This window comes from Silene latifolia, chromosome 10 (assembly GCF_048544455.1).
Source record: "Silene latifolia isolate original U9 population chromosome 10, ASM4854445v1, whole genome shotgun sequence".
Taxonomy (NCBI): Eukaryota; Viridiplantae; Streptophyta; class Magnoliopsida; order Caryophyllales; family Caryophyllaceae; genus Silene; species Silene latifolia.
In genome coordinates this window covers 2863887-2876778 of record NC_133535.1, presented here as the reverse complement: position 1 = coordinate 2876778, position 12892 = coordinate 2863887, and the positions used below count along the sequence as shown (strand labels likewise).

Genomic DNA, 12892 nt, shown 5'->3' with positions numbered 1-12892 from the left:
ATTGACTCCTTCCTCTTTCCTCGGTCTTTATGTCAAAACCAAAAACAACAATTAACCAGGACAGAGGTTGTTTTTTTTTTTTTTTTTTTTTTTGGTACATATGAGGGGCAAGGCCCCGAAAATTAACTACTAGCTATTACACGGGGAATAGGACAGAGGTTGTAATATGTTTGGGTTGACCGTCAAATTTGGGTCTTCTATATCGTATGTGAGACCGAGATGTATACGAATCGGGTTATTCAAGTCGGGTATATATAATACATGATCAACATTCCAAAAAACTCGCAATCAAATATTCTGCTTCCATTTTCCAGCAAAACAAATCAAAGCTCAAGGACAGTAGTTGACATGGACCTCCGACAATTGATCACAAACCAAACCCACGTGTCACTCAAATTAGCAAACCACGTGGCATCAACCGAGGCAAGGCCCACTAACTCAGTGTTCTCACCACTTTCTCTCCACGTGATACTCGGGCTAATTGCAGCCGGGTCATCCGGGTCGACCCGGGATGAGATACTCTCGGTTCTCGGGTCAAACTCCATTGATGACCTCAACAAGCTTTTCTCGGAAACCGTGCCGCTTGTGTTCGCAGACGGGAGTACGTCAGGTGGGCCCAAGTTGAGCTTCACTAATGGAGTTTGGGTTGATCAGAGTCTTCCATTTAAACCCGGGTTTAAACGGGTCGTAGAGGATTTGTATAAGGCTGTTTCTTCTCAAGTTGACTTTCTCAACAATGTAAGTCTCTTTTGTTTTTGTGTTTCGGTAATATACGGGTAATGATTAAAGGTAGCGGTCGCAGACTCGTAGATGTCAGCTAGCATAGTAGGTTGGTAATGTGATAAAGGCACAAAATTTACTAAATGGTCACCACTTGTGATCAGACCTATCAAAATTTAACGTAGACTGTTTTAATAGCGTTAAAACCCGTAAACTTGACCAGAAATGACTCGTTTTTGAGTATCCTAGATGTTAGTTAGCTTAGTTGGTAATTCAGTAAAATTACCCTTTCCATTCAAATTTAAAAGCACCTTCGCTTTTGCGAGGTCATAATGTTATTACTTTGACCATATTTTATTCATCAATAAGTAAAATAATCATTTTGATGAAAAATGTAAATATACAAGTGTAATATTTTAATTCGATGTTAATTTAAACAAACTATTCTCAAAGTTTGAAAGCGTTGACCCAAAAAACAAATACGGATTATGGTGTTTGGATTTGAATGGAGAGAGTATAAACTCTAATTAAAGGGACGTCACAGGTGCGTTCGAATCTTCTCCTGAATTGCATCTTCCTAGGAATCTAGGATTGCTATGTAATCCTTTTAGCTGTTGATGTGTTCATCCTTATAGAGTAACACAAATTCTCATTATAGACGGACACTATCCGTCTATACGTATAGACGGATACCATTTTTCCTCACAAAATATCCATTTGCCATAAAATGGGAAGTATATGGGGGTGCCCCACCTTGTCCCCCCTACCCATTTTATTAGAGGTCTTTACCCGTCTGTTCGCCCCACCCGTCTATACCAAGACCTATTGATAGAGTAATATTTCGCTTTGTTTGCAAGGATGTTCATAGATTTGATGTCTTTAACACAAACTTTTTTTTTGAAGGAAAAAAATCAATTTATTAATAAAACGTCAAACGCACTTACAAAAGATAGGTATAATCGAAAACAATTCTAATAGAAACCAAAGGACAAATTTCTCATGTAAAACTACGGATCTCAAAACGCAATTCGGTTCGTCCTTGTATCGCTCTCTTCATGTAGCTTTTAAGGGGATCATTCGCTTGATTCATTGATGGAGAAAATTTACCTGCTACTGGCACCATAGATCGCTGACGAATAATGCATATCCATTGTAGAATCGTATGATGAATCATCAACAAACCGCTCTTATCTATAATTCCAATAATAATACTAAACCCTAGAAAGACAAGGATCGAAACAACTCTGAAAATAGAGACGGAAAAACAGATGACTTTTATTGATTAAATCATAATATTTCATACAAGTAATTGATAAATGAAAATATTTGAGGGGGCTTATCATCAATCAATGATCGATGGAAGCCCCAGATTTGATTGATGGAGGCTAGGGTTTTTTTAGAGAGAATGAGGAGGAGAGAGTTTTTTTGGAAGCCGATTTGAAAGAGAGGTAATGAATCTTTAAGACAAACTTCTAGTTACGAGTTCAAAAACCTGATAAATTTGAATTGTATTTGTGATTAGTACATCAGCGATCGGCCAGTGTCCAACGTTAACATCTCCTTATTGATCTGTTGTTATACTATGATGTCATCAGTTACATACTTACATAGAAGACGGATTAAAAGATACAGAGTAACATTTATTTACGAGTATGTTGGTATTGTTTATAGTTCGTCACTGTCATTATTTTGTATCCAGTTCCTTCGTTCGTGGCTTCTTTTATGAGTACGTATTTGGTAACTAATTGATGAAATATTTTTTACTCTGTTTCATTTCATGGATTTGCAGCTGCAACATAGAATTGTGATTGTAATTTTGGTTGCTCAATGCAACGTAGAATTGATTAGTAATATGAAACGTAAATGAAATAGAATATTGATCACGTTTACTTTGTTTTATTTTTTTCCGACTTGAAGGCAGATGAAGTAGCTTCTGAAGTAAATTCATGGGCTGAGAAACAGACGAGCGGTCTCATTAAAGACTTGCTACCTCCTGGATCAGTTAATTACATGACGAGACTTATATTTGCAAATGCATTGTACTTTAAGGGAGAATGGAATCAGAAATTTGATCCAATGAAAACAAAAAAAGACGCCTTCCATCTCCTCGATGGCACCTCACTCAAAGTGCCTTACATGACCAGCTACGAAGACCAGTTTATCAGAACTTGTGATGGTTTCAAAGTCCTTCGTCTACCTTACAAGCAAGGCGAGGACAAGCGCCAATTCTCCATGTATTTCCTTCTTCCTGTTGAAAAAGATGGTCTGTTAGCGTTATATGAGAAAGTGGCTTCTAATCCCGGTTTCCTAAATGAACACCTTCCGTACGAGGAAGTTGAAGTCGGCGATTTTAGACTTCCGTTGTTCAAAATATCATTTGGGTTTGAAGCTTCTCAGGTATTGAACGCTTTAGGAATTAACCAGGCTTTTTCGGGAGGTGGACTTACCGAGATGGTGGACTCTCCTGAGGCCGAAGACCTTCGTGTCTCAAGCATTTTCCACAAATCTTTTATTGAGGTGAACGAGGAAGGCACAGAAGCCGCTGCAGCTTCTGTCTCTAAAATGGTCCTGCTTTGTAGTCGTCCAGAAGTGGACTTTGTTGCTGATCATCCATTCATGTATTTGATTAGAGAGGACACGACTGGAGTCGTGCTGTTCGTCGGACATGTCGTAAACCCTATTGAGAATCAAGAAAACAGTTCAAGGACATGTCCTAACGTCCCATGTACTTGCATAAGTTCAATGTTTTGTTGCTTGCCTTTGTCTACATAAAAGTTTACTCTACCCTTTGTTTATACTTCATATGTCCAATTCCAAGGAGTTTTCCGTTGATAATCCGCAAATTATCGTCTTTGTCGCCTGATTGATTGATGGATTCTATGAATTAATTAGGGATTAACAATTTGGAAATTTATGGTTCATAAGTTTGAGAGTATGCTGATGATTTTTAGAAAGACAATGGTATGTTTGGGAGAAATGGAGGGAAGGGTATTATGGGCATTTTATGTAAAATGTTACTTAACGAGTCGGGAAATAAGAAAAATAAGAGTCGGGGCAAATATACGGTGGTAATTGGGAAGTTTAGATGAAAGTTTGGGGTTATTTGTAAAAGTGCAAATACATGGTGGTTATTTGTAAAAATACGCAAATACGGGGTGGTTATTTGTAATTTTTCCTTTGCATTATTCATGAAATTTAGACTGAACTTTGGAGGAAGTGTCTTAACATTACGCGAGGCTTGTGCTTCTTATTATACTAAGTAAATACGGAGAAGTACTTCTCAAAAATTTTACTCGCTGAGTGTATATTTGGTTTGACTTTTAAAAAAAAAAATTGGACTTAAAAAACACTTTTTGGCAATAAACACGTTATTATTAAAAGCTAAAAAAAATCTAAAGGCGACTTTTTGGACTTAAAAACACGTTTGTCAACGCGATTTTTACGCGGTAAATATCTTTAGCTACGTATTTGCAAAAATTGTAAAAGTTAGATATTTTGAATGTGTTCTTAAAGACGAATCAAATAAGATCCCATATGAATATATTTTAAATATGTATCGAGAGAAAATTGAAATTGAATTGCTTGTGAATAGTGTGCAAAAGAGAAATATGTAAAGTGAAGTTAAATGGAGGGAGTACTGTATATTTTTGCCCATAATAATAGAAGCAGTAATTTGATATTTCTGTTTTTCAAAAGTACTTTAAGAAAATTAAGTTTAAAAACAAAAACTTATTTTCAACAAGCTAACTAAACATTCTCTAAACAACAATTGTTACAGAAATCTGTTATATGGCGAAGGTAATGTAAATTGCACAACTTGATGTACAAATTTGCAAAGACTTCAACTTTGGTGATAAAGAATTCACAAATTCTCACTTGTGAGTTGTGACGGACACTATCCGTCACAAGTGAGTGACGGGTCACTTTCCTCTTACACAAATACAAGTGGGAGGCAAGTGGGGCGCTACGCTTTATCTGAACCGAGGAACTTTCTATGTGATTTCCGGAGAATTTTGTTCCGGTACCCCGGAATCCCGAAAAACCGTGTATTATACACTTCAATTTCTGCCGTTCGGAAGGTAAATCTTGGACCGGTTTCTTTTTCTCCCTGTTTTTCAATCACGCGTCCGAGCTCATTTCAGGAATCAACCTATTCGATTTCAGCCTCAAATAACGAGCTTTAACACATTTTTCACGATAATCCGAGTTTCGGCGAATGCTGGTTTGTGGCAAACCGGCACCCCTAAATCTCTTCCGTTGGTGCTCAAACATTGCGTGGCCGCTTTATCTGACCCGAGGAACTTTCAATGTGATTTCCGGAGAATTTTGTTAGGGACCGGAATCCGAAAAACCGTGTATTATACACTTCAATTTCACTAGTTCGGAAGGTAAACCGGACCCGGTTTCTTTTTCTCCTGTTTTTCAATCACGCGTCCTAGCTCATTTCAGAATTAACTGTTCGATTTCACCTCAAATAACGAGCTTTAACACATTTTTCACGATAATCCGAGTTTCGGCGAATGCTGGTTTGTGGCACACCGGCACCCCCAAATGTCTTCCGTTGGTGCTCAAACTTTGTGTGGCCGCTTTATCTGACCCGAGGACCTTTCTATGTGATTTCCGGAAAATTTTGTTCCGGTACCCCGGAATCCCGAAAAACCGTGTATTATACACTTCAATTTCAGCCGTTCGGAAGGTCCTACCAGACCCTGTTTCTTTTTCTCCCTGTTTTTCAATCACGCGTCCGAGCTCATTTCACGAATCAACATGTTCGATTTCAGCCTCAAATAACGAGCTTTAACACATTTTTCACGATAATCCGAGTTTCGGCGAATCTTTGGTTTCAGGGCACACCAAGCACCCCCAAATGCCTTCCGTTGGGGCTCAAACTTTTCGTGGCCGCTTTATCTGAACCGAGGAACTTTCTATGTGATTTCCGGAGAATTTTGTTCCGGGACCAAGGAATCCAGAAAAACCGTGTATTATATACACTTCAATTTCAGCCGTTCGGAAGGTAAATCGTACCGGACCCGGTTTCTTTTTCTCCCTGTTTTTCAATCACGCGTCCGAGCTCATTTCAGGAATCAACCTGTTCGATTTCAGCCTCAAATAACGAGCTTTAACACATTTTTCACGATAATCCGAGTTTCGGCGAATGCTGGTTTGTGGCACACCGGCACCCCCAAATGCCTTCCGTTGGTGCTCAAACTTTTCGTGGCCGCTTTATCTGACCCGAGAAACTTTCTATGTGATTTCCGGAGAATTTTGTTCCGGGACCCCGGAATCCCGAAAAACCGTGTATTATACATTTCAATTTCTGTCGTTCGGAAGGTAAATGAGGACCGGTTTCTTTTTCTCCTGTTTTTCAATCACGCGTCCGAGCTCAATTCAGGAATCAACCTGTTCGATTTCAGCCTCAAATAACGAGCTTTAACACATTTTCCACGATAATCCGAGTTTCGGCGAATGCTGGTTTGTGGCAAATCGGCACCCCTAAATCTCTTCCGTTGGTGCTCTTTGCATGGCCGCTTTATCTGACCCGAGGAACTTTCTATGTGATTTTCGGAGAATTTTGTTCCCGGACCCCGGAATCCCGAAAAACCGTGTATTAATACACTTCAATTTCAGCCGTTCGGAAGGTCGTACCGAACTGTGTTTCTTTTTCTCCCTGTTTTTCAATCACGCGTCGGAGTTCATTTCAGGAATCAAGCTGTTCGATTTCAGCCTCAAATAACGAGCTTTAACACATTTTTCACGATAATCCGAGTTTCGGCGAATTTTGGTTTGTGGCACACCGGCACCCCCAAATGTCTTCCGTTGGTGCTCAAACTTTGCGTGGCCGCTTTATCGACCCGAGGAACTTTCTAAGTGCTTTAGAAAAATTTTGTTAGGGACTCAGGAATCCGAAAAACCGTGTATTATACACTTCAATTTGACCTTTCGGAATGTCCTACCGGACCGGTTTCTTTTTCTCCTGTTTTTCAATCACGCGTCCGAGCTCATTTCAGGAATCAACCTGTTCGATTTCGACCTCAAATAACGAGTTTTAACACATTTTTCACGATAATCCGAGTTCAGCGAATCTTTGGTTTTGGTACACCGGCACCCCCAAATGTCTTCCGTTGGTGCTCAAACTTTGCGTGGCCGCTTTATCAGACCCGAGGAACTTTCTATGTGATTTCGGAGAATTTTGTTCCGGAATCCCGAAAAACCGTGTATTATACACTTCAATTTCGGCCGTTCGGAAGGTCGTGCGGACCGGTTTCTTTTTCTCCTGTTTTTCAATCACGCGTCCGAGCTCATTTCAGGAATTAACTGCTCGATTTCACCTCAAATAACGAGCTTTAACACATTTTTCACGATAATCGAGTTTCGGCGAATCTTTGGTTTGTGGCAAACCGGCACCCCAAATCTCTTCCGTTGGTGCTCAAACTTTGCGTGGCCGCTTTATCTAACCCGAGGAACTTTCTATGTGATTTCCGGAGAATTTTGTTCGGGACCCCGGAATCCCGAAAAACCGTGTATTATACACTTCAATTTCACCGTTCGGAAGGTCGTCAGGACCGGTTTCTTTTTCTCCTGTTTTTCAATCACGCGTCCGAGCTCATTTCAGAATTAACTTTGCTTTCGATTTCGAGGCTCAAATAACGAGCTTTAACACATTTTCACGATAATCCGAGTTTCGGCGAATCTTTGGTTTGTGGCAAACCGGCACCCCAAATCTCTTCCGTTGGTGCTCAAACTTTGCGTGGCCGCTTTATCTAACCCGAGGAACTTTCTATGTGATTTCGGAGAATTTTGTTCCGGAATCCCGAAAAACCGTGTATTACACTTCAATTTGAGCCATTCGGAAGGTAAATCAGGACCCGGTTTCTTTTTCTCCTGTTTTTCAATCACGCATCCGAGCTCATTTCAGGAATCAACCTTTGTTCGATTTGACCTCAAATAACGAGCTTTAACACATTTTTCACGATAATCGAGTTTGGCGAATCTTTGGTTTGTGGCACACCGGCACCCCCAAATGTCTTCCGTTGGTGTTCAAACTTTGCGTGGCCGCTTTATCAGACCCGAGGAACTTTCTGTGTGATTTCCGGAGAATTTTGTTCGGGACCGATTCAGAAAAACCGTGTATTATACACTTCAATTTTCGCCGTTCGGAAGGTCGTACAGGACCGGTTTTTTTTTCTCCTGTTTTTCAATCACGCGTCCGAGCTCATTTCAGGAATCAACTTGTTCGATTTCAGCCTCAAATAACGAGTTTTAAAACATTTTTCACGATAATCCGAGTTCAGCGAATCTTTGGTTTGTGGTACACCAAGCACCCCAAATGTCTTCCGTTGGTGCTCAAACTTTGCGTGGCCGCTTTATCGACCCGAGGAACTTTCTATGTGATTTTCGGAGAATTTTGTTAGGGACCGGAATCCCGAAAAAACCGTGTATTATACACTTCAATTTGAGCCGTTCGGAAGGTAAAATCGGACCGGTTTCTTTTTCTCCTGTTTTTCAATCACGCGTCCGAGCTCATTTCAGAATTAACTGCTCGATTTCACCTCAAATAACGAGCTTTAACACATTTTCACGATAATCGAGTTTGGCGAATCTTTGGTTTTGTGGCAAACCGGCACCCCAAATCTCTTCCGTTGGTGCTCAAACTTTGCGTGGCCGCTTTATCTAACCCGAGGAACTTTCTATGTGATTTCGGAGAATTTTGTTCCGGGACCAATCCCGAAAAACCGTGTATTACACTTCAATTTTGACCATTCGGAAGGTCGTCTGGGACCGGTTTCTTTTTCTCCCTGTTTTTCAATCACGCATCCGAGCTCATTTCAGGAATCAACCTGTTCGATTTCAGCCTCAAATAACGAGCTTTAACACATTTTTCACGATAATCCGAGTTTCGGCGAATGCTGGTTTGTGGCACACCGGCACCCCCAAATGTCTTCCGTTGGTGTTCAAACTTTGCGTGGCCGCTTTATCTGACCCGAGGAACTTTCTTTGTGATTTCCGGAGAATTTTGTTCCGGGACCGGAGTCGAAAAACCGTGTATTATACACTTCAATTTCGCCGTTCGGAAGGTCGTAAATGCAGGACCCGGTTTTTTTTTCTCCCTGTTTTTCAATCACGCGTCCGAGCTCATTTCAGGAATCAACTTATTCGATTTCAGCCTCAAATAACGAGCTTTAACACATTTTTCACGATAATCCGAGTTTCGGCGAATGCTGGTTTGTGGCAAACCGGCACCCCTAAATCTCTTCCGTTGGTGCTCAAACTTTGCATGGCCGCTTTATCTGACCCGAGGAACTTTCTATGTGATTTCCGGAGAATTTTGTTCCGGGACCCCGGAATCCCGAAAAACCGTGTATTAATACACTTCAATTTTCCCGTTCGGAAGGTAAATGCGGACCGTGTTTCTTTTTCTCCTGTTTTTCAATCACGCGTCGGAGTTCATTTCGGGAATCAAGTGTTCGATTTTGACCTCAAATAACGAGCTTTAACACATTTTTCACGATAATCCGAGTTTCGGCGAATGCTGGTTTGTGGCACACCGGCACCCCCAAATGTCTTCCGTTGGTGCTCAAACTTTGCGTGGCCGCTTTATCTGACCCGAGGAACTTTCTAAGTGCTTTCCGAAGAATTTTGTTCCGGGACTCCGGAATCCCGAAAAACCGTGTATTATACACTTCAATTTCAGCCTTTCGGAATGTCCTACCGGACCCGGTTTCTTTTTCTCCCTGTTTTTCAATCACGCGTCCGAGCTCATTTCAGGAATCAACCTGTTCGATTTCAGCCTCAAATAACGAGTTTTAACACATTTTCACGATAATCGAGTTCAGTGAATCTTTGGTTTGTACACCAAGCACCCCAAATGTCTCCGTTGGTGCTCAAACTTTGCTCGGCCGCTTATATCGACCCGAGGAACTTTCTATGTGATTTCAGGAGAATTTTGTTCGGGACCGGAGTTCGGAAGGTCGTCTGAGGACCGGTTTCTTTTCTCCCTGTTTTTCAATCACGCGTCCGAGCTCATTTGGGAATCAACTTTGTTCGATTTCACCTCAAATAACGAGCTTTAACACATTTTCACGATAATCCGAGTTTCGGCGAATTTTGGTTTGTGGCACACCGGCACCCCCAAATGTCTTCCGTTGGTGCTCAAACTTTGCGTGGCCGCTTTATCGACCCGAGGAACTTTCTATGTGATTTAGGAGAATTTTGTTTCGGGACCACGAGAATCCCGAAAAACCGTGTATTATACACTTCAATTTCAGCCGTTCGGAAGGTCGTAAACCGGACCGGTTTCTTTTTCTCCTGTTTTTCAATCACGCATCCGAGCTCATTTCGGGAATCAACTGTTCGATTTGACCTCAAATAACGAGCTTTAACACATTTTTCACGATAATCGAGTTTGGCGAATCTTTGGTTTGTGGCACACCGGCACCCCAAATGTCTTCCGTTGGTGCTCAAACTTTGCGTGGCCGCTTTATCTCGACCCGAGGAACTTTCTTTGTGATTTCGAGAATTTTGTTCGGGACCGGAATCCCAGAAAAACCGTGTATTATACACTTCAATTTGGCCCGTTCGGAAGGTCGTGACGGACCCGGTTTCTTTTTCTCCTGTTTTTCAATCACGCATCCGAGCTCTTTTTAGGAATCAACTTTGTTCAATTTCGACCTCAAATAACGAGCTTTAACACATTTTTCACGATAATCGAGTTTCGGCGAATCTTTGGTTTGCGGCTAACCGGCACCCCTAAATCTCTTCCGTTGGGGCTCAAACTTTGCGTGGCCGCTTTATCGACTCCGAGGAACTTTCTATGTGATTTCCGGAAAATTTTGTTAGGGACCGGAATCCGAAAAACCGTGTATTACACACTTCAATTTCGGCCGTTTGGAAGGTCCTACCGGACCTGTTTCATTTTCTCCTGTTTTTCAATTACGCGTCCGAGCTCATTTCGGGAATCAACCTGTTCGATTTTGACCTCAAATAACGAGTTTTAACACATTTTCACGATAATCCGAGTTTCGGCGAATCCGATTTCAGGCACACCGGCACCCCCAAATGCCTTCCGTTGGTGCTCAAAATTTGCGTGGCCGCTTTATACGAACCGAGGAACTTTCTATGTGATTTCGGAGAATTTTGTTCGGGACCGAATTCAAAACCCGTGTATTATACACTTCAATTTTCGTCGTTCGGAAGGTCGTAACCGGACCGGTTTCTTTTTCTCCTGTTTTTCAATCACGCGTCCGAGCTCATTTCAGGAATCAACCTGTTCGATTTCAGCCTCAAATAACGAGCTTTAACACATTTTCACGATAATCCGAGTTTGGCGAATCTTTGGTTTTGGCACACCGGCACCCCAAATGTTTTCCGTTGGTCCTCAAACTTTGCGTGGCCGCTTTATCTGACCCGAGGAACTTTCTTTGTGATTTCCGGAGAATTTTGTTCCGGGACCTCGGAATCCCGAAAAACCGTGTATTATACACTTCAATTTCAGCCGTTCGGAAGGTCGTACCGGACCCGATTTCTTTTTCTCCCTGTTTTTCAATCACGCGTCCGAGCTCATTTCAGAAATCAACCTGTTCGATTTCAGCCTCAAATAACGAGCTTTAACACATTTTTCACGATAATCCGAGTTTCGGCGAATGCTGGTTTGTGGCAAACCGGCACCCCCAAATCTCTTCCGTTGGTGCTCAAACTTTGCGTGGCCGCTTTATCTGACCCGAGGAACTTTCTATGTGATTTCCGGAGAATTTTGTTCGGGACCCAAGAATCCCGAAAAACCGTGTATATACACTTCAATTTCAGCCGTTCGGAAGGTCGTGATCAGGACCGGTTTCTTTTTCTCCTGTTTTTCAATCACGCGTCCGAGCTTACTTCAGAATTAACCTGCTCGATTTGACCTCAAATAACGAGCTTTAACACATTTTTCACGATAATCGAGTTTCGGCGAATCTTTGGTTTTGTACACCAAGCACTCCCAAATGTCTTCCGTTGGTGCTCAAACTTTGTGTGGCCGCTTTATCTGACCCGAGGAACTTTCTATGTGATTTCAGAGAATTTTGTTCGGGACCCCGGAATCCGGAAAACCGTGTATTATACACTTCAATTTCACCGTTCGGAAGGTCGTACGGGACCGGTTTCTTTTTCTCCTGTTTTTCAATCACGCATCCGAGCTCATTTCAGGAATCAACTGTTCGATTTGACCTCAAATAACGAGCTTTAACACATTTTCACGATAATCCGAGTTTCGTGCGAATCTTTGGTTTTGGCACACCGGCACCCCCAAATGTCTTCCGTTGGTGCTCAAACTTTGCGTGGCCGCTTTATATCGACCCGAGGAACTTTCTTTGTGATTCCAGGAGAATTTTGTTAGGGACCGGAATCCCGAAACCGTGTATTATACACTTCAATTTCAGCCGTTCGGAAGGTCGTACCGGACCCAGTTTCTTTTTCTCCCTGTTTTTCAATCACGCATCCGAGCTCTTTTTAGGAATCAACCTGTTCAATTTCAGCCTCAAATAACGAGCTTTAACACATTTTTCACGATAATCCGAGTTTCGGCGAATGCTGGTTTGCGGCTAACCGGCACCCCTAAATCTCTTCCGTTGGGGCTCAAACTTTGCGTGGCCGCTTTATCTGACCCGAGGAACTTTCTATGTGATTTCCGGAAAATTTTGTTAGGGACCGGAATCCCGGCAAGTGTATTATACACTTCAATTTCAGCCGTTTGGAAGGTCCTACCAGACCCTGTTTCATTTTCTCCCTGTTTTTCAATTACGCGTCCGAGCTCATTTCAGGAATCAACATGTTCGATTTCAGCCTCAAATAACGAGTTTTAACACATTTTTCACGATAATCCGAGTTTCGGCGAATCTTTGATTTGTGGCACACCAAGCACCCCAAATGCCTTCCGTTGGTGCTCAAAATTTGCGTGGCCGCTTTATCTGAACCGAGGAACTTTCTATGTGATTTCGGAGAATTTTGTTCGGGACCCGAATTCGAAAACCCGTGTATTATACACTTCAATTTACGTCGTTCGGAAGGTCGTCAGGACCGGTTTCTTTTTCTCCTGTTTTTCAATCACGCGTCCGAGCTCATTTTGAGGATCAACTGTTCGATTTTGACCTCAAATAACGAGCTTTAACACATTTTTCACGATAATCCGAGTTTCGGC

The 12892-nt window shown here is 41.9% G+C and overlaps 1 protein-coding gene across 1 annotated transcript; it reads left to right on the top strand.

The window, feature by feature from the left end:
* The first annotated feature begins 302 nt into the window (after positions 1–302).
* On the top strand, positions 303–3492 carry LOC141606958 (serpin-ZX-like). The gene is made up of 2 exons (XM_074426339.1): positions 303–738; positions 2638–3492. Exons 1-2 carry the CDS (start codon positions 349–351, stop codon positions 3490–3492), a joined length of 1245 nt encoding a protein of 414 aa, XP_074282440.1. The 5' UTR covers positions 303–348.
* The last annotated feature ends 9400 nt before the right edge of the window (positions 3493–12892 follow it).

What these genes read in the sequence shown, in the direction of transcription:
- LOC141606958 (XM_074426339.1), top strand. Translation starts at nt 349, where the DNA reads ATGGACCTCCGACAATTGATCACAAACCAAACCCACGTGTCACTCAAA. An exon ending in AAGTTGACTTTCTCAACAAT is followed by an intron (nt 739 to 2,637) that starts GTAAGTCTCTTT and finishes TCCGACTTGAAG; the next exon opens with GCAGATGAAGTAGCTTCTGA.